This window comes from Neolamprologus multifasciatus, chromosome 23 (genome assembly GCF_963576455.1).
Source record: "Neolamprologus multifasciatus chromosome 23, fNeoMul1.2, whole genome shotgun sequence".
In the NCBI taxonomy this organism is placed as follows: domain Eukaryota; kingdom Metazoa; phylum Chordata; class Actinopteri; order Cichliformes; family Cichlidae; genus Neolamprologus; species Neolamprologus multifasciatus.
The window spans coordinates 17505528-17533363 of NC_140460.1; the positions used below are offsets into that span (position 1 = coordinate 17505528).

The window sequence follows — 27836 nt, forward strand, 5'->3', positions numbered from 1 at the left end:
TCTATCATTTAATAGTACAAACTGACAGCTATTTGAATGATGCACATTTGGCATCAAGTGAAATATGTTTCTCCAGGCAAAAGCTACTTTAAAAGAATGCACATTACCAGTCACCTGGTAATCCTTTAAAAGAGGAGTTGTTCATATATCACAGTTTTCTGTGATATATCTTTGCTGACATCAGTGTTTCCAAGTTATAGTTGTGTATATGTCGAGGCCAATGGCAAAATAAAGTAAATTCCACCTACTTGTTGTGAAATTCATATATCTCCGGCAGGTTTCCAAACAGCACATCTCTTTTGTTCTCCAGTGATGGTGGCATGAGGTGGCTAAGCTCAGAGTTATTCAGCTCTGCAAAATAACCCTGGGAATCAGGGTGAGAGGGAGGGTCAAAAAATGAAATAATAAAGAAACAACAGCGAAATGTAAAAATCAGTCAGTCTCACTTCAGAGACATTAGTATAAAAAGAACAAATACACAAAAAAAAAAACAACTTTTGCACTGATCCTTTTCTTTTTTTGATTGAGAAACGAATTACATTTACTGCATTACATACCGCAGCATTGTACAAGGCTGTAGTCACTTCTGCATTGCTTTGCTTACATTTTCTTTGCACTACTTTTGCAGTGGCAGGAAAATGAGAGAATGTCAGTCTAGATCCAATGTGTATGAAAACAATAGGTAAACTGTGTCTACCTAGAAGGATCTTTTAACAGTTAAAGAACTTTTTACAATTCTATAACAATTCTGAGAGATGATTAGAAGATTTAAGGACTGTTTACTGTAGTAGCTTTGTTCTCAAGATGTAAAACAGGTGCAATTCCAAGAATCAGGTCAGCAGCTTTTTGGATGCAAATAAGCCACAACCATGTAAAATGGATACAAAGATCTCAGTCACTTGACATACTATACCTCCATGATGCTTTGCAGCTCCTCAACATACAGCCTTTCTGTTTCAATTAGTTCAGTCATGATATGCCTGCAAACAGAAAAAAACTTTTTTTTTTCTTATCACACTGGCTAAACTAAAAAATAAACACAGGGAGTCACTTGTGTTCACCAGTCTTCACATGTATTGTATGTATTTGCAGTCTGATGTTGATGCACTGAGTTAATTGCTATAAAATTAGTTATAGGTAGCCAATGTGGGCAGAGGGTAGATTTTTATTTAACTACATGATTTCTTGAAATTCCATGGAATGTTTATGTCTACTCTCCTACAAGTCCATGCGTGTTGCATTTTAAAGATTGATCTGAAGTCAGTATTTATAACAAGAGACACTGAGTAATCCATGACAGGAATCCAAAACATGTCTATGCCAAGGGGTATGAAACAACTCACAGACTTATCTTTCCTGTCATTGGTCTAGATTTGTGCTACAACAGCACAGGCCTCAGTATAAGCCCTCAGACTGTAACTGAAGCACTTCCTATAACTTTGTTATATCTAAGAATGTGTAGGAGCACAATGGGCTAGTCTTGTCTGCTCATTACCTGAATGTGTATGAATCCTATCTTACAACTTGCTCACAAGATAAGTACTGACTCTGATTTGTGCAATTTTACACATGACTTCTCCTCCCCCTGACATGCATAATTAAGTTATTTATAGCTGAAATAGCTATGTAAGGACGTCTCGGGGTCAGTAACAAAAAAATTACATAAACATAAAATTAGTTTGGTTCAATTTGTTTTGTCTATTTAGAAATAATACATTTACAGTCTTTGTGTCATTTAAAACCTACTACTACTATCACCGTCTATCCTCCTCCCACTTCAGATGACACACTCCCATCTCTCAGGCTCTCTTTGTCGCACTGAAGCTTCCAGGGCAAACAGTGCACACATTTAAAGCCATCCTCTGCTGAACAGTTCAAGAAAATCCGAAAGGAAGAAGACAACAGAAAAAGCTGATGAACAGAAATAAATCGTAGAAAAACAAGAAACACAAAATCAGTTGGAAAGCGTGAGGAAGATAAAGTTCGACGGGTATGTGGATTCTTGCTTGAGTGATCTGGTAAGTCAGGAACAGTGTGTATGTGAGCTTGCTTGCTGATTGGTGTCTAAGTAACTGGCGTGTGTAATAGCAGAATAGTTTCAAGGATACAGGTATCAGGTTGTAGTAGTTAACTCAGAGAGGTGGAGAAAGTACAACAAAGCTCAATGTGTAAAGTAAATACAGGCAAATACTACTAGAACTCAAAACACCACAGAATAAAAGTACAAATTGTGCTGTACTGTACAATTTACAGTAAACATCACCTAGAATACGGATATCTGTAACTTATAATAGCTTTAAATTGGTATCAATTTACAGAAGCATCTACCTCCACAACTTTTGGTGTTTGGTGTCAGGGCTCTGTGTGCGGGCAGGCGGAGGTGAGGATCCAAATGCAGGACTCGGACACTGAATGTAACTCGAAGACCACAGCTTTATTGCTGGCGCAAAACAAAACATGAATCAAACTGAGATTGCTAACACAAGAACACACAGGCGATTCTGAGGGTACGACGCGACACTGGCACAAAGCAACACGGGGCTTAAATACACTGAGGCATAGTCAGAGAATGGAAAACAGGAGGGAGACATAGCTGGGAAAGATGAGGACTAACGAGACAGGGGGAGCGAAGCTCGACACATTGACTAAGGCTACGTTCACACTGCAGGCGAAAGCGCATCAAATCCGATTTTTTTGACCCTATGCGACCCATATCCGATCACGGTATGACAGTGTGAACGGCACAAATCCGATATTTTCAAATCCGATCTGGGTCACCTTGGTATGTGGTACTGAATCCGATACATATCCGATGTTTTAGAAAGCGACTGCTGTGTGAACGGTCAAGTCGCATTAAATCCGTCTTTTACGTCACTGACACGAGGCAGACGCCAATTATCAGCGCCCGATAACACATCGCGAACGCTTCCTGGCCATCCGGTGAAACTGCTGGGAAGACAACGTTGGAGAAACGTGAACATTTTATTTGTACATAATCTGCAGATTCTGACAGAAATCTGCAACTATCCTTTGAAGCATCGCTCCTCTAAAACAGCAATAAGGATCATTGTTAGGTTATCTACATTATTATGTAAATAACAAAATAACTTAAAGCAAAAATTGGGAAACGTGAAGTCCGAAGTCTTTATATTAAGGCCATCAGTCAAACAATACTGTTTGCTCTGGGTCTAAACAGAGCGCGTTGTGTGTGACATCTTCTTTTGCGCATGCGGGCCGCTTTGAGCGTTCACACTAGCCATTTTATTTGTAGTGTGAACGAGCAGACAAAAAAATCGGATTTGATCAAAAAATCGGAATTGAGCATTAAGACCTGCAGTGTGAACGTAGCCATAAGACATAGCCCTTCAAAATAAAACAGGGAACAACTCACAAAGATGCAGACACAGAACTAGAACTACACTAACCATGGAACACAAAACCTAAGAACTAAACCCTAGACCAGAATAAACTGAAACAGATTTATAGTAATAATCAAAACAGGATAACTAAAGAATCTGACATAAATCACAATACAGAACAATACCAAAAAACATAAGAAACTGAAAATACTGGGTCAACATGACCCAGAACTGTGACATTTGGCTTTGCTTTATGTTCAGCAGGTCAGCTGTGTGAAGTCACAAATTTATCAAAAGTAAGAATTTGGATTCATTTCCCCCTTTGTTTCTACATAACTGCAAGGATGATGATCCCAATAGAGCAGGCAATCACAACTTATCTAACTTTATGTACCGTATTTCCCAGACTACAAAGCGCACCTGAATATTAGCCGCACAAGCTAAAATCAGGGGAAAATCCTGTTTTGTACATACATTAGCTGCACCTGACTAAAAGCCGCAGGTGTTTGTTGACTTATCATATGTAAGAGAATATGCACAAAGGGTACAAGTAGCGGTAATTACAAGTACAAAACATGTACTGTGCTTCATAAATGAGTAACAAATGTAGTACATAACAATAACCTACAACACACCAGAAAAATAGATTCGGACTACCTTTTAGGCTCAGGTGCAGTGACACGGCTTTAACAAGAAGAAAAGTCAGTCATTCACCACCATCTTCCTGCGCACTAAAACCACCAAAGTCCTCTTCTCCAGTGTCGGATACGAACAGGCTCAGGATGGCTACGTCATCCACTCTCAGCTTCTTTCCTTTGTTGTCACTTTCAAAACCAAAGAAATCCTCGTTGTCAGTGTCAGAGTTGAACACCCTCTGAAGGGCCGTGGCGGTGTCCTCCTCTCCATCATGCAGCAGTCCAGCCCTTCGAAATCCGTTGGTGATCATGGATGTTTTCACACTTTTCCAGGCTGTCAGATTCCACCGGTGGAGTTGGGCATAACTTGCTTTTCCCAAGTTTATCGCCGCTCTTCATCCACGCCTCCTGCTGAACGCTTAGCACTACTTTGAGGTTTGTTTTTCGCGCTACTTGTAGGGCACTATGTTGCCTGGCGGATGGACATGTGACCAACATACCACTCTTGAACCCCGATACTGTGTGTCTGATCACATGCCCTTCCGCCAGGCAACGTAGTGCCTACAGCGGAACAAATAAAACAAATCGTCTTAGGATATGACAAAAATTATGGACAATCCATAGAAAAGCCGCACCTGACTAAAAGCCGCAGGGTTCAAAGCTTGTGCAAAAAGTAGCGGCTTATAGCCCGACAATTACGGTACTTATTTAATTCTGAAAGTAAAAACTAAATTTCAATTTTAGGTGTCATTCACATCACCTCTAATGACAGACCTCAGTTCAAAAAGCTTCAAATGTTTGCCTTTTAAATAAGAATATATGGAAAATGGAAATCTGACAAAATCTAACAAAAGCACAGCACTGAAATGACTATCAAGCTAGGTTGAATTAACAAGTTTTGAGTGCATATGGAAAAAATGGACCTGTTATGGTCTACAATATAACACATCCCCTGGATCATATAAGTTTGATGCAGCCCTCACATTGCTGATAAACATTAAAAAAAACAAGGCCAGCCTTTTGCTTTATTTTGTTTGTCCTTGTGCACCTTCAAAAACAAGCACAGCTTCATTTATCTGTAAAACTGAATATATGTACCAGTGTGTGCTTGCGTGTTACAGATGTAATCTGGAGTCTGTATTCCAACCCTACATCATTTGCTTAAATTCAAAACGCCTCCTTTACAAGGCCAGCAGTGTTTGTGAGAAATAGTCAAACACATTTATGAGCAGTAGTCTACAGACATTTTCACAGAACACACTGACGCTTGACTTTTGAGAAAAGTTAAAGATGTGACCATCAGTATATACAAAGACACTGGGTCATTATTAAAAATTTGTGCAGTAAAGACTCCAGTTCTTGTTCCTGTAATTCTAGCAGGTTGACAAAATTGCATTTCCCAGCACAAAAAAGGTAATGGGAGAAAACCCTCTCAATGACTTGGTTTCAAACAGCAACACCGGAGCATTAATATCTACTGATATCTAGAATTATGGCATCTATAAGTATGTAATAACTTTTAGAACAGAAGTTGAGGGAGACTTGCATTAGTATTATAGCTATCATGATTAAAATCCCTAGCCCTTTTCTTCTTGAAAAAGAACATGAAAGATATGCTAGCAATGGAAATACGATCCAACATAGGCCCCAAACTGTTTGTTTGTTTTTTTGAGATAAGATTATCTGTTAACAAAAGTTTGCCTGTTGAACTATTTATTTGAATATTTCAAACCTTAAGGACTTCAGTTAGCCATTAATATTATCTGACCTTTTCCAAATTTGAGGGTCATTTTATAGATATGGTTTCATTTTATGTATTCAGGTTTATCCCTTATTTGAAGATTTCTTCCAAGTTAACATTTTGAATGTCTAATTATTTCCTGTAGCACCATTTAAATATATGAAAATGCACAAATTACTGCTTGATGAGCCCTTGTGTACAAAGGTATTAGATAATATCATGGTACATTGTTATCACAAGACCATAGGATGTCAGCACTTCAGTTTTCTCATCCTGACTGAATAAGGTAAAAATATGCTGCAGCGAAAATATGTGTTTACACTGTTATGTAGCAACATTCACAGACGTCAGCAGCTTCACTGCTGAGGGGCTGTGTTGGACTAAACCCCCTCTATTATAGGTCTTTGTGCTGGTTCGGCAATTACATTCAGTGTGTTGTTTGCAGAGTGAATCAGTTAGCCAGTGTCGTTAACAACTGATTTATTATATACACTGACAATTCTTGTGTATTTACATGGGGAAATCTGACTGTACAAAGCCAGATAAAATATAGTGAAAAATATCTCTGACCCTTCACGACCTCTGAAATTTTGACCAGCAATAATAGAAATCACATAAATATAAGAATGAAAGACTTCAATGGAAATGAGAGCGAGAGCAAGGGGAAGGATGCCGTTTATGGTTGCTTTATGAGCAGCCATGTGCAATTGAGGTCATTAATAAACCAGTCAGTTGTGTTCAGTTAATTTGTGATAAGACTCACTCGAACACCAGCTTACTTTATCTATTTAACACTGTAATTTATTTTACTGAGTTGTACACTAGTTGGTATGATACAACTAGGGCACATGAAGCTACTGATGTGACGGTCTTAGATAGTAATTTCTGAACTTGTGCAATGACAAACATCCTTTTTTAGAACTGCACAGTTGTTACATTTTTAAAAAAATTCCAAGTATTACTGAAATACTATTAGCACAATCAAGTACAATCAACTCAGTCAAATCAGTTGGCAAAAAGCACTTTGTCTCTGAGTGAACAACTTTAACCAAGTTGAATTAAGAAAAAGAATTGGAAAGTGCCATTCCTACTGTTTTTATTCCATTTGCCAAGAAATTATCTTTACACAAGTCTAATCAATTAGCAATTGTCACCTAAATATTGGCCTTTTAAATGCAGAGTCACGACTCAAATGGAACTGGGAGCTTGTTGTCACATAAGGGTTTATAAATGCCGAGTGTGCTAGGTTTCATGTTAGAGTATAGAAATGCCATTTAAAATTTTGAAGAGACGTGAGTGTGTAGCCAACTGAAAACACAATACAATTTACATGATAATGTTAAATGCTTAGGAACAGTTGCAGCCAATAGTAATGAAAGGTATTAGTCATATCAAGAGGAATGAAACTGAAGCCATAATATCTCATGCTCAATCATCAAGGTAAGGAAATCTTAGAAAGTTGACGTGGTTCAACTAGTTCATAGTGTTTTCTGTGGGAGAAACATTTCGTCACTCAACCAAGTGACTTCCTGGGTCTTGGCTGAATTCAGTTTACAGTTATAAACAGTATGTTTGTATAATGATTGAAATAAGTTCCATTGCCTAACAATGAGCGGTGAGGTCAGTTTCTATATCGTTATCATGCAAATTGACATGATTGATATCCATGAGCGTTATTCAAAACGGTTTGCAGAATGGCTGCAATCGCTATGAAAGCATTAACCACTGCGGACGTACTCCCATGCAGTCCAACATCCCAAATGCAATGCTGGATGTGGCTGATATATCCGTCTGATTGGTATCCTAATTGGTTGACAAGTGGGCTATAGCCCACCTTGAAAAAAGAGATAAAAGATGACAAAATACAATGTTAAAACCACAGATAGTGACTGTAGTGCACACTTCATAGTTTTTAACACTATGTTTCACTTTATTTCTCATTGTATGTTATAACTTCACATGCCTTACATGCTGGCTAATGGTCCAACAACTGAAGGAATTGGGTCCAAGAAACTAGTTGTACCAGATACTGTAATGGTCCTGAGTCTGATGACTCAGTGTTTTGTGTTTCTTTATATTATTATATGTTCTTGTTTATTCTGTTATGTCTTTTGTTTAGGTTTGCTATGTGTTAGGGTTTTGTTTTATGCCTGCCTGTGTTCACATACACACATACATACACACATACACACACACACACACACACACACACACATACACATACACACATACACACATACATACATACATACATACATTATGTAAGGTGTGGACATTTACTATAAATTCTTTACTATAGATTCTAAATACACAATACACCAACCACAGCACTAAATGTTGTCACTATTACTGGATTAAAGACTAGCATTCAATCACAGCGGATTTTCTGTAGTAACATTGTGATAAGAAACATGCCTATCCAGGTGCTAACACTGTAATACTACAGAAAAAACAACTTCAGGACCCCAAATAAACTGCATCAGAACACCTTTTGATACAAAACTTACTGCAAGGAAGGTTTAATGATATCAGCGCAAAACCACGTCATGAAATCTGAATGCTTCCACATGTGTAAAAACCATACGCTCACGCCCTCTTCACAAACATATCCAAAATAAATATAGAAAACAAGAATGAGTAGCTGTAAAAGGATGTGTACAAAATCCACGCCTAACCAAAGACGCACAACTAAGGAGGTTCCTAACTGCCAGCTGACTGATCCGGTTAGGCTGCAAGTTTTCAAGCAGGTCTAGCGGCTGCGTGTACTACACCTCATGATACTTTACAATTTGTTAGAGCTGCGTTTTTACCTGTGTCCGTTCAATAATATTGTTTATGCACAATACTTCAAAAATGTTGTTTTCAGTTTTTCATAAAGTCTGAACATATCCTGAGTGGCAGATCTTCCATAGGTGCACATTTTTACATTGTCTTTTATTGGGAACTGTGGTATATTTTATGCAAAAAAAAACAAACCCAATATGGAATACAACTTTACAATTAAAATTATTTTGACTATTGAACTGCCAAGGAACTGCAAGGATACTCTGCATAAATATACTATGGAACAGAATATATGCACATATAAAGTTTTATCTTAGTCTTGTTTTTCTCTTTTTTTTCAGGTGTCATGTGGCCTGAGGACATGCAGACATTAAAGTTGTGGGACGGAAGTTGAACTAACTGGAAACTTTGAATAGTCAAAAGAGAAGTAGCATGTTAGACTTTTAGGAAGTGATGGTTGACACAGCTTGAACCAACACTGGTTAGTTACAACTTGCAACCAAGGAAGCAGAACTTTTTCTTTACACAGGAGAGAGAGATCAGTAATAGAGCAACCACACTGGACTTCATCATGAGGAAAAGGAACCAGTTTGAAGGACAAGTGAAAGAAAGAAAGGAAAGAAGATGAAGAGAATATTATTAGATGGGGCATATATTGTTTGTGTTCAGCTGAAATAAGCAGTAATCAAGATGTTTGTGAACTTCCGTCGAATCCACAAGTGCCAGTGTTTGCAACTGCTGACCACAGGTCTTCTGCTTTGTATGGTGATGGTTTACTGGGAAGAGCTGGACCATCATGCAGTCAGCCACATGAGATCCTTCACCCACCGGTACTTGATCAACAGCTATGATTTTCTCAATTCTTCTTTTGCTATCAACTCCAATCATCATTACAGAAAGGGTGGTTCTAACAGGGTATTTGGTGGATTTGTGAACTATTCATACCTCATCAACCACCCAGAGAAATGCAAAGGGGAAAATGGGAAGAGTTTAAATGATGTTTTTCTGCTGTTATTTGTAAAATCATCACCAGAGAACTTTGAGCAGCGCCGAGCCATCAGGGACACATGGGGAAACGAGAGCTTTGTTTGGGCAGAACTGGGGGTGAATATGAGGTTGGTGTTTGCCATTGGCATTCATCCATATGTCGAACAGAGATATAAGGTCCAGACTGCACTGCTGAAGGAGGACAAGGTCTATGGAGATCTGATCCAGCAGAACTTTGTAGACACATTTTATAACCTGACTACCAAACTGATCCAGCAGTTCCACTGGAGGCACATATATTGCCCTCAGGCACGCTTCGTCATGTCTGCGGATGATGACATCTTTGTCCATATGCGTAATTTGGTAAAGTATTTACAGGATATTCTCAGGAGTCAATCAGGAGCTAAAGACCTATGGGTGGGGCATGTCCACAGGGGATCTCCTCCAGTTCGCTATAAATACAGTAAATACCACATTCCCTATGATCTGTATCCCTGGCCATCCTACCCAGACTACACTGCTGGAGCAGGGTATGTGGTTTCAGGGGATGTAGCTGCTAAAATTTACCAGGCGACTCTGCTGCTGAACTCCTCTATGTACATTGACGATGTCTTTATGGGAATCTGTGCCAAGGCCATGGGGGTCTCTCCCCAGGAGCATGTTTACTTTTCAGGGGAGGGCAAGGCTCCTTACCACCCCTGCATTTATGACCACATGATCACATCACACGGTCATACCTCTGACGTGCGCTCACTGTGGCGGTCAGTAACAGAATCTAGAGAGAACAGCAGCACCAGAGGAATAGTAGGTAACCTTTATTGCACAGCAGTGAGAGTGATGCTGCTATGTCTGCCACATTATCAGAACACTTACTCCTGTAGTGCTGCTTTTACATGAATACTCGTTGTGGGTCTCAAACACTGTTATAAACAATGTTACCTAACAGCACTAGTCTGACACATTTCACCTTTTGCCATTGTGTGCAATTTTGTAAGGAAATAAAATCAGATCTATTAAGAAATTAAATGCATTCAAAATTCATGTCCAGATGCATCAGGCTTCACTGATTTGCAGCTTCCCTTTGCGTTCCCTTAATTTTTTTTATGTTACTTTCCGCAGTAGTTTACTAAAGCACTTATCAACGAAATAACTTTTCCCTTTGCCTTCTCTATAAATTAGCGGTAGCAAACATCAAAATTATTGACTTAAGTAGCCTCGGATTATTCTTCTGTATTGGGGCAATTGATAGTTTTGCCTTTTAATTATTTATAGATAAGACAAGAGTATCAGGATAACTCTGAAATTTAAACCCAGACATATTAACAATGCAGCTGCCAAATGAGAGGATAACTGGACCAACTTGATTTTTGTTGGAAAACATTGTTTTTTGTGATGCTGTGATTATTACTTTGATGCATATGTATAATAATTCACTGTCATAGAGCCAATCAAGTGTGTCACACATTAGGGTCTGCCAGATTGTGCTAAATTATGACGAACTTGTGTAATTCTGCTGTAGCCTGCATTTTCAGTGTAAGCCAGGACTTCTGCTAATTTATATTTTTTCCTTCTTAACTGCATTCCTTCTTTCACTACTAACATAGGCATAACTTCATTGCACTCACCTGACTTCCTGTATATTGTTAAACTGTGTATTCTATAAATAAGTTCCAGTGAAACTGTAATGTCTAAAGATTAAGTTCGTTTCATTTATTGACTCTGTTTAGGTTAGTCAGCTAGACCCGTGAAGCTTTTCATGTGTAACTGTCAGAAGCCAAAACAAATAACCAACCCATAATGTAGTTCAATGTTGGACAGATTTATGAGCAAGGCTTTGACTTTTGAATGGCAATTACCTCATTTTATTTCTGATTTTGTTTTGGATTTACAAGTGTGATTACAACAATTCACCTGTTGAAATACTTACTTCTAGTTCAATCTGCAGGTTTCACAATATCTCGAAATCTGCAGATTGCATAGTTTTACGGTGTCTGAAAGCTGTTCAGACACCTTTAGATATTTGAGCAACACCTAAGCAAATGATCGATCCAACCGTTTTTTAAGCTCTTATACAATTTATAGTTGCTTTATTTATTCCAGCTGTTATTACCCTAATCTACCACAGGGTTACCAAAGCAAAACATTTACCTACAATCTCACAATGCCTTTTTTGTATGTGGAGTAAGTCTATTTGATTACATGCACACTGAAAAATGAAGCTAAGATGGTACGTAAGTAATATGACGTCTAAGTGTCCACTCTGAGCAGTAGTCTTTGACACCTCAGGAGTGAGATTGAAACAGTCTGCAGTAAACCAGTCTCTGATATACTGACCCCAAACTGACTTGTCTGTGCCAAGTACATTACTCCAAAATGCCTAGTCTTTACCTGTGCACTCAATGCCAAACCTTTGACATTAATTTTGGACAACAAAGGGTGTTTTAGTTTAAGTTATTTCTGGTTGAAATTACACATTGATCGTTCTAATCCCAGCCAAAAATTCTCATTATAATTTCATGGATTTCATAGTGTGATAAAAGGAGAGACGGCATTTTTTTTCTATAATACTGTTTGATCTTTTTTTAAATCCTGAAATTGAATGTTGTTGTAATTTTTGTGTGACATTTCTTTGAATGTATCAACTTTGTTAATAGAATTTTTGCTTAAATAAAAACAAACAAACAATAGTTCAGAATCAGTTTCACATAGGATCTACTTATTATTTTACTTGAACCTAGATAATGTATCTACTCATAAGGCTAGCATACGTGAGGTCGTAAGAAATTAAATAAAATCCAACACCAATAAAACTTCATTGTGGACCTTTTACATCCCTGCTCTTTCTTATTTGACATGTGTTTGTCTTGCTGTATCAAAGTTTAAGTTTACTTATCTATTGCCTGAAGAAGGAAAGTTTATGGTACATATTAGTTAACCACATAGGGACAATTATGGTCACATCAGTTAGGGTTATTACCACTAGTTTGTTTACAAGTACAGTACATCAATGTTTCAAGAGGTCAGGACACAAATTGGATTGAGAAATGACATTTTTAAAGATTGAAAGGATATGTGAAATTGTTAACTGTTTTTCTACCATGTCATAAATACTTGCACTATCCTTGGGAAGAGTATAGTACACTGCATAAAATTATGTCATAAAATAAACTGCAAATGTAAAAATTGAGCTTTTGTTATAATCGCAGGAATACGACATTATCCCCCCTTACCTGCGTCTGTTGGATAGACTTTCCTCAGTCTCATTTGTCACAACAACATGTGTGGAGCCTCCTTGGCTTTCTTCATGCATGACCTCAATCTGTAACACACAAATATATGCACAAGTGGCTTTAAATGAATCAGTTCTTTTTTTATATATAGCACCGTGTTTTACAAGGAAAAATTGTCAGCTCCAAATACCTTACAATATCAGAGAGAAAATCTCACTGAGCCTACATACCCTTATGAGCAGCAGTGTCGAGGAAAACTCCTTTTAACAGTAAAATATCTTTGCTATAGGAAGGATCAGATATCTGCCAACATTATACAAAAACAGCATTCGTGTCTGGCATATGATTGATTTTAATTTTTCAGAAGAATATTTACTAGCATTATTGGTTTTTTTTTCTTCTGAAAAAAACGGTTTCAAAGAGGGATGAGTGTTTGACCAAGTATGCTGAAAAATCCATGACTTCACTAAACTGACTGTGTGACATGTAACATGACCAGAAGAGTTTGTGCTCTTTTGGCATCAGGCCTCCAGGAAGCTTGAGTCACAAAATAAATTATACGAGTGCACAGTCAACCACCAAATTGGCATACACTTTTGGACTGAGTATTAAAATGTGTGACCAGTCAACCCCTCTGCCCTCTACTGGTGGGGATAAAGAAGATGATGAAGTAGATCCATTCACATTTCTCGTGTTTTCTTTCACTCAAAATACTAAAAGTAATAAAAATAAATAAAAACTATGAAATAAAGGTGTTAATATAGACAATCCAGGGGCCTCTGTGCTTCCTGTGTGCATCCATGAATAACTGGTAAGTTTCTGAAAGTAGAGCCTTTCTTAGCCAATAAAAATAGTTTGGGTCCATCAGTTTTGTTGTGTCATGCTGTTACCACCACATTTCAGAGTGAAATGAAATGTAATTCAATGGAAAAGAGGTCAAAGACAGATTAACAGGACTTTAGATGTGTTTTATTGTTTCAGTGAGATTTAAAAGTGTAGCCCAAGGACATTACCTTGATTCCTCCCTTTGCCTTCCTTATGTTCTTCTTCTTGTTGAGATCAGCTTCAGCCTGCTGTTTGTTAGAATTATCGGAAGCTCTGCGAGCAAGAGCTGAAACAAGATGACAGCACACACACAGGTAACTTTGATCCTTTCTTTCTTCAAAGTTTGTGTTTTCTTGTTTGTAGTCTGCATTACTTCAGATTGATCTAACTGTTGTAGAGTCTTGCAAAAGCTTACAGTTAAGACAAAAAACAAAATCATTCATTTAAATTAGCTGAAAACACAAAGATCAAATTACGCTGTTGGCCTCCTGCAGTCCTGGGGGTGTTCTTCACTGAGGGCCGTTTGGGGGAGGATTCAGGCCGTGGAGCAACAGGCTGGATGGGCCTTGTCTGTTTAGCTGACAGTCTCTTCAGACTAAGATGCCGCTTTTCAAACATCTCCTGAACATCTTCCAGTCTCTTTAGCGCCTTCAGTACACTACCCTGCGGGTAAAAAGCTATACATCTACCCTTGTCCTCATCATTTTTGCAACAGAACATCTTTCATAGTATTATGTTTGTGGATTGTACCTTGATATCCTCTGACAAGACAACCTCATACTGGTTGTGCAGGTTCCTCAGTTCAGTCAGTTGGTTTTTTTCTGCTGACTCCAGAAAGTGTTCGATGTCTGTCAGTGCTGACTCTGCTCCTTCCTGTGACTGACACTTATCCACAGCCTGGGATGCCAGCAAGTAGATCCCAGACTCACACCACTGGTTAACCTGCACACAACATCTAATGACGTCAGCAATAGCCAAGAATTCAGTTTTAGAAAACATAATCATCCCTTCACATATGGTGTCACAATGTAGATTCCTGTATTTGGGTGGTAGGAGCAAAATACTGCAAGTAAAATCCCAGCTGGGTCTGTAGAAACTTGTTATGCGGGTAATAAAATTCTCAATTGTTGAGTTATGTCAAGTTTCTTCTTAGATTGTCTTCTAATATCTTTGACATCTTTATCTTTAAAAAGATTATTTGGTCAAACTGATGGTGAGTGCTCTTGTACGATAAGATTAGAATAGATTTTGATTTTCATATTTAAACACAATGACTGCAATAGTTGGTCTTGTGGCAACCGGGAGAACTGAAGCCACGGTGATGAGTGGTTTATTTGAATATGTCTACAGCAGCAGGGTGGACAGATGGCCCAGTCAAAACAATGATCCGTCCACACCTTACTCAAACAGAAAGACAACCATCAGCTCTTTTTTTGTAAGAGTCACATTACACCAGTCGAGTCACAGGTGTATTGTGGAACACATATTATGTAATTATAGATTTATCTAATCAAATAGTAGCCCAAGCAGTTTTCAACTCATTTTAAAATATCGAAACAGTTTAAACATTGATGAGAATGAACCAAATTTGGAATTAAAGCTGTGCTCAGCAGCACATTTCACTAAGAACATTGAATAAAAAATAATATTTACATTATATTTAGGTGCCAGAGACTCAAGATTAAACAACTTTAACTCAATGCTTGCGCCGTCTGCTGGATGCAAATAGAGGCCGTGACATTCTAAGATGTAAATATGTCAGTGTGATTTAACAACGTGTCCCACTGCCTGGACATTTTGGTCCAGAATTATCAAATGAAGAGATTAAAAAACAAACAAACCAAAGAACAGATTCATCACATTCCATCTGGCTTGTGTTAAGTCAAACTTTTGGATTTGTGGCCATCTGTAAATGTACACAACTCATATGGTATCCTTACCTTATCTATGCCCTGGTGTATCTGCAGAGATTTGGACAAAATATCTGTCTTTTTCTTGACCTCATTGCTGAAGTCATCACAGACACGACGGAGCTCGACACATTTGGGTCTGATGGAGTCCACAGCATAGTGATTGCTCTGAATCAGCTGGTCACCATGCAGTGCGTGAAGTTGTGCCTTTTCCAGTGTGGCCTGGAAGAAAATCAATTAAATATGATACATTAAGCTGTGCAAGCAAATGCTTCAGGGTATCCACACTCAACTGTGTAACTCTACAACTCTACTAAAGTGATTCACGATGATTGCTTTAACAAGGAACCAAATTACTTGTAATGATTCAATATTATTAAATGACTATGTGCCATTGTGTGTGTAACTGTGCCGTTACAAACCTGAGCTTTATCCTCCAGTGTTTTTAGCTCCTTGAGCAGTTTTTCAACTCTGGCCACACAATCCCCAGTGTCTGAAAGGCTGTTTAGACTGTCTATCAAGCTGTCGAGAGACACTTTGACCTGATCGCCAATGATTGAAGAGAAACAGAGAAAAAGCAGAGAGAATCATTGAGTTACTTCGTTATCTATTCTGCTCGTGTTAAACAAACCAAATGACGAATTACATTTGTTGATTTAGTTTGTGTAAAACTTTTTTTTAATGTAAAAACACAGCTTAAACATTAAACAGTAGCAGTATCTTGGTAGCTCTGTAAGAATTCTGCAGTAGGGCTGTGATCTCAGTATTAATCAGCAGGGGGCAGTGTGGTCCTTTCTTTCTGCCCTGACTGTATTTTCCTCTAAACCATGCCTGTATTATATATTAATCAGTGTGGAAACTGCATCAGAGTTGTGCTTTGCTTGGAGAAGGTGGCAACAGTACTTGCTATTGTTAACACTGTAGCAACTGTAATTTCATTTTATTCCATTTTTGTCAGGTTACTCTTAAGGTTTTGGGGCACACGGTGTTAATATTGCCTTTTATTGTTGCTGTTTTGGTGTGTTTTAATTAATCTAAAACACAAAAATACAAGGCCTTTAGTTCAATCATGTTGACTGATAGCAGTAAGTGATGTCTGTCTCTGTATTATGAATCTATATGCATAGCCCTCTGAAAGTACTTGGATTTTATCATTATGCAAAAGGTGTCTTTGGCTTTACACCAGAAGAAGCTGTGATGACTGCTGAGCATAACAGTTCTATTTTATTAGGAGGTTGGAGACGTGCCAGTGATGTAAGCTGTGAGCAAAGAAACTGGTATCTGCCCTGTTGTCCCCATAGTTTTTCATCTCCGCTCACTCATTCACTACATTCTTGCTTTTTACTTTCTGGCTAGTTACCGAATAAAAGGAACTAAAAGGTGCTCGGCTAAGGTTTGCGCTACATGCCTCATGACTACCGTAAACCGATGCACCGCTGACAACAGATACCTTGTTCTTGAATGGGACACAGCAGTGACTTTGAACAGGAGCATGACTGGATATAATGTCTTGATGCATTCTCAATCATCCAGGAAAGTAAATCCAAAAAGTTGATTCTGTTCATCTGGACGTAGCGTTTTGTGGGAGAAACGTTTCGTCACTCATCTAAGTGACTTCTTCAGTCTCAGCTGACTGCAGGTTTCCCCAAATCTTATAAACAGTACATTTGCATAATGACTGAAACCAGCCCACTGAAGGAACAATGGGCTGGGAGGTCAGTTCCTTAATCTTAATTATGCAAATTCTCATGACCACTGATCAACAACCACTGACCAAAGCCCACTGATCAATAGCCATGAGTACCATTCACAGAGAGTTGGGTAATGGCTGCAATCACAGCATTGTAAGATGGCGAAAGATGTACCCTTTAGCACAACACAGAAGAGCTGCCTCATCAGGCCAGGACTCTGCAGTCTATTTACACCTACAGGCCAGTGGACGCTGTTTCAGGATGTACACATCCTGGACAGGGAGGAACGCTGGTTTGTGCGTGGAGTCAAGGAGGCCATTTACGTGAAAAGCGAAAGACCATCTCTGAATCAAGGAGGGGGCCTGAGAGCTGAATTTTCTTATCGTTTACCTGAGTTCAAGTTTGCAACTCCCCATTCATCTTGCCCGAGACGCCTTTGTTCTGGCCCCGTGGAGGAGGCCGCAAACGCCGACGCAGAAGACCCGACGTTCTGGTTCGACTCAAACGGCGCACTAACAGACCATGCTCTCCAGTTTATTACTGGCTATTGTGCAGTTTCTGGAGAACAAGCTGTGCGAACTTCGGACACGGATCTCATTCCAGTGAGAGATGCGGGATTGCTGCGTGATCTTCCTCACAGAAACCTGGCTATCGAACTCCGCCATTCAACTACCGGGGTTCCGTGCAGCGCATTGGTCACAGGAGCAAACTGAGAAAAGCAGAGGCGGTGGTGTGTGCTTCATGATCAACAACAGCTGATGTGACAGTCCCAACGTGCACCCGGTTAACTCCTTCTGCTCACTGGACCTGGAGTACCTGATGATTAAGTGCTGGCCATTCTGGCTACAGAGAGCATTTACAGCAGTCATTATTAGGGCTGTTTAGATCCCCCCACAAGCCGACACTGATCGAGCACGCAGAGAACTGTACAGCACGATCAGCAGTAAGGAAACCGCGCACCCAGAGGCGGCATTTATACCATTGGTCGGACCAATCAGAGTCCATGTTGTGGGAGTGTTTCGATAACGCGGACTGGGGAATGTTTCGCATGGCTGCTGACGACATCAATGAGGACACAAACTCAGTCTACGGATTTATCAGAAAATGCGTGGAAGGTGTCGTCCCACCCAGAACAGTTAAAAGTCTATCCAAATCAAAAACCGTGGATTAAGAGTGATGTTTGCACTGCACTGGCGGCATGGAACACAGCTTTTGCCTCCGCGAACACATCGGACTACAAACACGCAAATTACCAACTCATTAAAGCAGCCAAATGGGAGTACAGGGACAAAGTGGAACAGCAATTTCACAATCATGGGAGAATGTGGCAGGGACTAAACACATTCACAGACTAAAGAGGAAAAAATCAGCACACCACGGCCTCTGTGTGAGGATCTAAACGTATTCTACGGTAGATTCGACACAGCGAACACCACGAGACCGGACAGTGTACGCATCAGTGGGGAGAGAGCGGAGGGAAGATACACAGCAAGGGGCCACCTCTGCAAAAAATTATTTGTAAAAATGAAAGATTCACTCATCCCTGTTCTCTCTACATTAAATTATCCCAAGACCAAGTTGTTTCATAAAAATGTGATATTAAAAAAACATTTTTAGAAATGTAGAGGACGTATACTCATTGTAATATGTGAAGATGTGAAACATTGCCCTTTCTACTGGTCTACTTGCAGTACCTCACATGAAAAACCAAAGGCTGCATGGCAATGGCATACTTTACCTCTCTGAAGTCCTGTTCAAAGTGACGCAACTGTAGGCACTGCTCCAGTTTCAGATGGTGTTTGCTCCAGAACTGTTCAAAGGCATTTTCTGTCTCATCTAGCTGGGCCAAAAGCCTAAAACACAGATTACAAATGTAACGAGAATTGCTACATAATTGCTCAAAATACATAACAATATACAGTGTGCATAACATCTATAAAGGAGTTTTTGTTGTTTGTTACCTTTCCACAGTAGTTTGGTTTTCCATCTCATCAGGGTTGAGTTCATGATCCTCTGACTTGGCTGACTGATCTTTTATACAACTATACAAGGTGGTGCCTTGCTTCACAGCTAGCCTCAGTTCATCCTGATTCACAGAAACAGAAGCATTAATATCACAGAACATTAATATCATAGAGAAACTTTTGCATATCTGTGCAAGTTCCTATTTCAGCAGAAATATCCAATCTGATTAAAATGCATGTAGTAGATGATTAAATTCATCTACACTTTTGCATTTAAAACTGATATTTGAAGTAGGTAAAGTCAGTCACGTAGAATATTCCAAGGCTGGAGCCTATCCCAGCTGTCTTAGAGCGAGAGGCAGAGTACAGCCTAGACAGGTCGCCAGTCTGTTGCAGGGCTAACTGCAAATTGTACTCACATTTACTCCTGCATTCACACTTATGGGCAATTTAGTGTTTCCAATTAACCTAACCCCACTAACTGCATGTCTTTGGACTGTGGGAGGGAGCCGGAGAACCCGGGAGAACATGCAAACTCCACACAGAAAGACCATGGTGTGATGGTGGAATTGAACTCAAGACTTTCTTGCTGTGAGGCACCAGTGCTAACCAGATATACTAGTGTAAAAATACTTGCTTTGTCTCATGTTAATATGTGTGTGTGTGTCCTAGCATATTTAATGCACCACATTACCTTGAGGTTATTGTGTTTGTCGGTGTGTGCTGTAAGGAGGTCTTTGGTGCACTGGACATCATTGGGCAGCTCTGTCTCTGCTAGGTCTGTCCCGAACTTCTGTAACATCTGGGCTGTGGTTTTCACTGTCATGGCAAAATTTTCTATGGCCTATGGAAACAGACTCACATGTTACTCTGCAATGTCCTCTAATCTAGCTCACCATACACCTGCTATAATGTCAAATCTGTGAAACTTTTACAATTTTATAGTCTCAAGTTATAAATATATGGTATTGAATGCTACAGTAAGTCAGTGCTCACTGTTCGGTGGTGTATCCACTGACTGTGACTGTATTCCAGGTTTCCTCCTAACTCTCGGGTCAGCTGGCTTTTATCCACATAGCCATGTAGGTCAGACAGCGAGTTCAGCATCACGATCTGCAAACACAGTGCACTGCTTTACATGCTCCATTATTATTAAGTAAAATTGGTAGTACAACTTCTCATAGTCAGTGTTGTTGCAAGATGGGAAGTGTTGCCTGGTAAGTTACTAAATAGGAAATCAAACATTTTGGTTTACAAGACATACACTTTGTACCTTTCAAAACTTTGCTTTGAAAAGCACCATATAAGTAAGGGGTTATTGTTTTTGTTACTACATTTGCATACACAATTTTAAAAAATGAGATGCATTTGTAGGTGTTGACTTGAAAATAAGTATCAACATTTGTATTCATGAATAATTTATTTATCTTGTTTAGCTAAAACCTAAGATCTATGATGAAACGATTTCCCTCACAAAAAATAAATGCAATTTTCCTGTTGTGTGATTTTCCTGTCAAGGCAGCCATTCTTTCTTTCCCACCAAACCTCTTTGCTCACTGTTGCTCAGTCCCTCAAAAATGTGACACAGTGTTTATCTTAACTAAAACAGTGGATTGAGGAAGACCTGGTTATGTTACACAACTCTGACAACTGATCCACTGTGTCTGTCTTTGTCAGTATTTTATATCTTTTTGATACCACTGACATGCCCATCAAAGGATAAAAAGCTATAGTTATGTTTAACACCTACAAAAGAGACATAACATCTCTCGACAAGCTTGGAGTCCTCCAGGAAACACTGGAGAAAGTGGCCAGGGAGAGGAAAGTGTAGTTTGCCTTATAGATGGATGGAGTTATGGTTGGATGGATGGATGGATGGGTGGTGCATGCTTGATGCTTTTCATACTTTGCTATTGAAATGTTAGGTTTAATTGTGCTATGTGAAAAAAAAATCACACCTTATGCAATTTAAGGAATTGTTCTAGGGAAAAAAATCCCTCGTGGTGTTAAAGCATAGCATCTCTGTGTGCTTGGATGACATGTTTTCTCTTTCAGTATGTCAAAAAAGCTAACTATTATCATGGGAAATACTTTTAGTCTCTCTTTTAGGTGTCTATTTCAGAACCATACCCTGGCTCAGAATAAAACACCTGCATGCTTACCGGTACCTTCATTTTGAAGTCATCCTTGTGTAGTTTGATCCCAATATCTGCTATATGCTTCTGGAAGAACCTGGATGGCCTCAGCACCAACACCAACTGAAGATTTCCTGGGAATGCCCCCTGGAAAATATAACAAATGAACTTGAAATAAGACATTGCATCTTTTCATTCTCATGGTTATCTGTAAGTTACTTGAAACAAGCTAAACTATATTATTCTGGTATAAAACTATTGCAGGTCGTAATTAATTTGTTACAGAAGCATGTTATGAAAGATCTGCCCATTTTAGTCCAAGCTCACTGAGCCTGATAGTAAAAATGGTGTTTAAAATAGGAAGGAGTGAAGAGATTTGTGTCTTTTAAAACATTATTACTACCTACCCTGTTCTAGAGGCATTCTTGCTGTGATATAGGTGTGTACTACAAGCCATTGCATTGAAATTGATTGTTAAATGAGGAATTCTACAATGAATGTGTTTGTGATCCCTCCATTGCTCTGGTACAATGTGACGGTAAAGGCCCAAAAGAAAATGAGGCTATCATAGGGTTGTTACGCCTGTGTAGGAAACATAAGGACTTAAAAAAAACATTTGAAAAAGGTCCTTGTATATATTTCTGTGGTGATTACAACTTACAGCGATCCTGGATAGAGAGGCCTTTACTGAGCTCCATTTGTCCTTCCGCCGGTCGATGATGATAATGAAGCCAATGCTTGCAGCATCCAGGCTGGAGAGAGGAGGAAAACAATTTAAAGTTATAGGCCACGCTAATCAAATTCCCAAAGGTTTCGGGCTCCGGAAAATACAGAACTCAAGAATTGTCCACATTTCAAGGAATACACAATTAGTACACTACTAAGCATGATTTCCAGAAAGGCTTAATCAATTACTGTTGAGATGAAGCAGTGAAGAAGTTTAACCACCCAGGATCAAATGTGATCCTGTGGGGAGAGTTTTGAATCAAATGGAATTTTATCTTTATGATCTTTCTCGTTATTAGTTTTAATTGTATGTGAGTATACATACCTGGGGATGCTGGTCAGGTAAGTAACTACATTGAGGAAATCTTCCTCCGGCACTTCGCTAAAGCCTGAGTACTCTGGGAAAGTGATGATGGGGGCACCATCTTTCCCTCGCCCTCCTACAGCACAGAAAAAAATAAACCCAAATCAATAACTGCAGTAACTGTATTGCAAGACATTTTATCATTTAATAACTTAAAGGGAATATGAAATGCGGACATCTGTAAAACCTCCATTACAACTATATGAAATTGTGTTTCATTTAAGATATCTGAAATGAAAGTTAAGACACCATTTAAATCAGAATATATGAAATTGTTTTGTTTTCCCAGTAGGAATCGTATTACAGGCACCCAGATGAAATTAGCGACATGGGGAATGGGCAATGACTTTTGGGAATGTGGTTCTACTAAATGTAAAATGGTATATCAGAGGAACACCCCAACTCTAACACCTCAGTATATGTTTGTTCCTTTAGGCTCTCAATTAAAGTTAAACTACATTGTGTTCTTAGTATATGTCCAACCATAACATTTTATTTACACTTCTCACAGATTTGGATTTACTGTTTTCACTCTTTTTGTCTTCATTGCCAACTGTAAGAAGACCAAACTGTTCAATGAGTCAAGTATAAGACCTCCGGGTAGTCTTATATTTGACTCATTAATTACTCGTCCTTGGTCAGGGCCACTTTTGGTTGGCTGTGGATGAGTAGGTAGAGGCTGTGTGCTTCAGTCTTGTTGAGATTTGAATGTGGCTTGTATTGTGAAAAAAGTGCTTTGAGTAGTCAGTAAGACAAGAAAGCACTATATAACTATGAATTAATGTCCTTCATGTCACATTTCACTACAGCGGACAACCCTCTAGTGTCATTTTTCAATGTCTGCAAAACTTTGCAGATGTACCTGAAATAAACACCATTAAACCATAATCTAAATAAAGCTTCAGGCTTCTAAAAATTGTGCTCTAAGATTTGAAAGAAATTATTGAACTCAAACCATGATTATTTCATAAACTTAAACTGGCTAATGTAAATGCTAAGCAAAACACAAGTCTAAAAATACTAGTCGTATACTATTTTCAAACTTGTGTGTTCTCATTGTTAATTCTGTCTCTTAATCCAGGCTTTTGTGGCTTACTATATTTGATCATCAGTATGCTTTACCTTTGCACATCTATAAAAGGGCCCTACAAGGAGCCAGTGTGCAACCAGTAGTCTTGACACTTCTGGTTGCAGGTACAGACTTTGTCACTGGAAAAATTCAATACTTGCACATCTCTCGAAATGTCACTAGATGGTGAGCATGAGCCATAACTCTGCTGGCTCTACAAGTAAAACATTGCTACATCATGCTACTTGAGAAAAAAACTAACAGTGTTTGTAATGCTAAAAGTTACAGACATTCATACAGACATTAAAGGGCTGTGCATAACCTTGAATCAGCACATCTGAGGATATTTTTGTTGGTTTAGAATTTTGTCTGACCAGCATCTCTCAACCACAAACATGTGACTAACTTGCTGAGAATGGAAAGTTTATACTCAACACGTTGCAGGAGGGGAAGAAAGCGGGAGTCATGGTCTGACATCTGTGATACTGGCATTTAAAAAACATCTGTTAGGCAAGGCAGGTAAGTGCTGCAGTGTTATTAGTCAAATCCCAAAACGTTATGAGATGTTATAGAACCCATATTTCCTACAAAGGAGAACCAACCAAAACAGAAAATTAAATTAAAATGACTCAAATAATGCTTTATGTCTCCTGGATATAGTCATATCCAGGAGTCATATCCATACTTTCTGAAACTTGTAGAAAGAAGGCAACACTATTTTGAAAACCTTTTACACTCCACAAAAATATACATTTTCCTCTCTAAGAACATAAAAGTTAATTATGTTAATTCTGTTAATTCTCCCTAATAAAGTTACTGCCGTAAAAGTACGTGAAATGTGCATGTTTCCAATTTCCTGCTTGCAACTCCTTGCCTGCTGCTAGTAGTGCAAAGGTCATCTAACCCAGAAAAAGTGACGGGTTTTACACTGACCACTCAGTGATGTGTTTCTCCTTTACTTTTTAAGGAGAATCAAAAGAAAGCAACAAATCCTGCAGCTGTCCATGAGGGAAAACAAAATCATAAAAACTCTAAGAAAAGAGACGTGAAATTGTTTGGTATACTTCCTAACTGGTCTCTGGCAGAAGGAAACCCTCACTGGTTCCAGTTCATGTATATATAAAATGTGTATACAGAGAGACAAAAATAGCAAACCAAATGATCATAGCATTTAAACCTGGATCCTACTGAGAAGGCACACACACTCACAGTAGGCACACACATGTGGTGAAGACTATGAGCCAGACTTGTGTTAACCTTATGTAATTCTAGAGGCAAGTAATGCTGAGAGAGGAACTTTTGGAAACAGTTATTTTGGCTGTTTGGTGAGACGACTGAGAGAAGGAATGAGAGGCATCCCTGGAGAACCACACAGACTGCTGTGTCACCACTAACAGCACATCTGGAAAAGTCTGAGGGCACCCAGTGTGAATGCTGGGATGCTAAAAGCAATGCTCCTGTCTAACATTTAAACTTAAAATTATGTGACTTTCCACCAGCTCCATACTAGTTAATAACTGGACGCATTTGCTTATCATTGTGAGCTATGATGTGCAAACACATGGAGTGAACCACCCACGCATTACACCTACAGAAGCTGATTGGCCAAGAAGCTTCTGGTGGCAGTTTTTGTGCTGATGCTAATACCAGAGGAGGTTTGAACCTTTGCATTTACTGAATTTAGGATGTCTGTGACTTTTTCACGCTATGTATCTCTGTAACCCTTCTCTGTAGATTGATATGGTCCACCACTTCATGGGTGAGTTATTATGGCTTCTAAAAGCTTTTGGTGAGCTCTTTAGAACAACTCTTGTTAATTATTTCATAAGAGTTTGTAACAGCAGACTGCATGGCTAGGTGTTTGTGCCAATTAGATTAAAAAAAAAAAAAAACAAAGAAAAAAAGAATTGAATTCAACATTTTAAAGGTATGGCATATTACTTTTAGTGTAACTCATATTAAGAGTTGCTCATCCACTAATTTTCTCCTCATCAATAGTCTCAGCAACAAAGTTCAAATACATACTTCCTCAAATGAAAAGCTTTTCAATAACACAAAGAAACAAAGAAACCACTTAAATGTCTTTAAGGCTTCAAATTGAACTTTAAGTTGCTGCAAAAAAATGTTCAAATATTTTTTTAAGAAATCAAAAAGCAAACAAAATGCTTATGTTTTCTCATGTTTCTTCTGTCACGTATGGAGCTCTCGGTTTAAAAGGTGATACAACATTAAAGTGTATATTACATTTTAGAATTTGAAAGTGTCTGGTGGTCTACTCATTCTTGGTTTTTTATTGGCTCGTGTTTTTACACAATTCTTTGTGCTATGATTTTATCTTTATTGCAGCCAATTTCCCTGAGATGTTATTATCTGAAGCCTATAAAGAACTGGAGGAAGCAGTTCCCTGGAAGATGTGTGTTGGGTGAAATCTTGAATTAATAAATTAGTATTACACAACATGGTATGTGCAGCTCAGTTCTAGCATTGCTAGCACAATATTACTTACGTAAAATTAATTAATATTTATTAAAATGGATCCTTAAAAAAAACAGACAAAAATGACTATTCTATTCTAGCAGGTAACTCTGGAATAAAGATTTCCAGTCATGTCATAAATTGCAAGATGAGGAGCTAAATACAGACTTCCGTATAAATTGAATAAGAAAAGGCAAGCCTTTAGTTTGGCTGATCAAAAGCTTAACCACAAAATAGACAGGCAACAGGCAGGAAGAGACTGGTAGGTCAGCTGGTAGAGAAAAGAGTGCTGCAAAGTCAGGACAAAAGGGAAATCAGGGAACTGGATACAGAAGAGTCAGGAGATGCAGGTCAAAGTAATCAAGGACAACGAGACAGGTATTGGGGCAGTAAAGCTGGAGACAAATAACTACCATAATAAAAACAGGAAGTAACAACAATAACGAAACAGTGAAATGGACAAACACAGCAAAACATAGGCAAAATTAACTCTATTTAAAGCTCAGGATGCCTAAAAACAAACAGAGAACATCTTAAATAAGGAATTCAAATGCCAACAAACTTAAGCAGGACATAAAAAACCCAGAGATCATAGCATCCATGATCTTTGACCAAGCTCCATTTTGTGTGTTTGCAAGAAAGCAGATACTTGCAACTAGATGCCAGGACAGAATATAATAATACTGTTAAATAAGAGAATGAGGTTTCAGTGCCATAGCAAACTTGAAAATGCCAAATGAACTTTCAAAAGCCCCCAATCGCCAGTGGGAATTAAAAGAAAAAACCCAAAACCTGTGGAGAGGAAGATCTGTGTGTGTATAAACCTCCAGTGAACTGCTGTGTTCTGTGGAATTAAATGAGTCATGATTACATATCACTCCAGCAGATTTCCTCTTTTTTTTAAACATCAACAAATAGAATCAGTGAGCAAGTCAGCTGAAGGGATTTCAGTGGTTTCCTCATATTATCCGTTTGCTTGTGATTTCCTCGGTGAAGAATAAAAAGTCATGAGAGAGTGAAGCAGCTGAGTTACACATGAAGTCCTTTCTTCTGGCACTTGCATAACTTGTGATACAAAACACAAAAATAGAACATCAGCTAAAAAACTGCTGAGAATGTTTGTTTGTTTTTTTAAAATATCAAAATCATTCAAATCAATTTGGGTTCAAAGCTTTAGTTACAGTAAGCATGAAGACACAGGGAGAAGTGGTACTGTAACAGGATGTCAGGGGTAAAAAATGAAAAAGGCTTTAATTAGTGCTCCGTGTTACATACTGGCCATAAAAGACTAAATATGTGCAATATTTTTCTCTTAAATTTACGGAACCGTGGATTCAATGTAGCTAGTAATGATAATGGCGTGATCATTAATGTTTCTGTCATGGTACTATAGCAGTATTCATGAGTTAACAGATACTCTGTCCTGTGTTTGTTACTTTTGTTGTGTCTCCTGTTTTTCCTCGTTTGTCTCCTTTTGTCTCCATTTGTTGTCCCACCCAGAGTTTTGTTTCAATGCCTCCACCTAACATGAACTTCAGGTATGGAATGAGGGCAAATAGAACAGTGCAGGTTACTTACCAGATAGCGAGGCAAACTGGCGGTGAAGCTGCTCTATGATGTCTACGGCCAGCAGGGGCCTGATGTCCTGCTGCATGATCTCATCTGAAAGGAGGCAAAAAACAGTAAATTATCCATGCATCTATTTTGAAAAGACATTACAGTATGCAGCTGATATATGATATCAGCTGCATATGATATAAAAGTATATTATACTACAATATAAAATCAAAAAGGCCACACATAAGACCAGTTGATCATTTAATCGGAGATCAAAGAAAACATGCTAGAGTGCAGCACACAAAATCACATTAGAGTATAAAGTTATAAAGCTATAAAGTAGCTATTTCATGGAGCACTGCAGAAAACAGTAACAGTAAGATT

The 27836-nt window shown here is 38.6% G+C and overlaps 2 protein-coding genes across 12 annotated transcripts in view; one reads left to right on the plus strand and one right to left on the minus strand.

The window, feature by feature from the left end:
- mcf2l2 (MCF.2 cell line derived transforming sequence-like 2) overlaps positions 1 to 27836 on the minus strand; it is a 111006-nt gene that overhangs the window by 59160 nt on the left and 24010 nt on the right. For 8 of the 11 annotated variants that reach the window (XM_085149876.1, XM_085149880.1, XM_085149874.1 and 5 more), the window contains exons 2-17: positions 27474 to 27557; positions 22313 to 22427; positions 21923 to 22013; positions 21289 to 21408; positions 20123 to 20239; positions 19821 to 19970; positions 19124 to 19248; positions 18901 to 19015; positions 15894 to 16013; positions 15502 to 15693; positions 14312 to 14503; positions 14038 to 14224; positions 13750 to 13847; positions 12737 to 12825; positions 914 to 980; positions 249 to 364 (exon numbers count right to left, since the gene is read on the minus strand). In XM_085149876.1, coding sequence (XP_085006002.1) covers positions 249 to 364; positions 914 to 980; positions 12737 to 12825; positions 13750 to 13847; positions 14038 to 14224; positions 14312 to 14503; positions 15502 to 15693; positions 15894 to 16013; positions 18901 to 19015; positions 19124 to 19248; positions 19821 to 19970; positions 20123 to 20239; positions 21289 to 21408; positions 21923 to 22013; positions 22313 to 22427; positions 27474 to 27557 — 1978 coding nt within the window. The remainder of the gene's footprint in view (positions 1 to 248; positions 365 to 913; positions 981 to 12736; positions 12826 to 13749; positions 13848 to 14037; positions 14225 to 14311; positions 14504 to 15501; positions 15694 to 15893; positions 16014 to 18900; positions 19016 to 19123; positions 19249 to 19820; positions 19971 to 20122; positions 20240 to 21288; positions 21409 to 21922; positions 22014 to 22312; positions 22428 to 27473; positions 27558 to 27836) is intronic. The other 3 variants (XM_085149877.1, XM_085149875.1, XM_085149879.1) reach the window with 1 other exon arrangement.
- b3gnt5a (UDP-GlcNAc:betaGal beta-1,3-N-acetylglucosaminyltransferase 5a) lies at positions 9195 to 12231 on the plus strand. The gene has a single exon (XM_085149888.1). The coding sequence runs from the start codon at positions 9210 to 9212 to the stop codon at positions 10401 to 10403; it is 1194 nt and encodes a 397-aa protein (XP_085006014.1). The 5' UTR covers positions 9195 to 9209; the 3' UTR covers positions 10404 to 12231.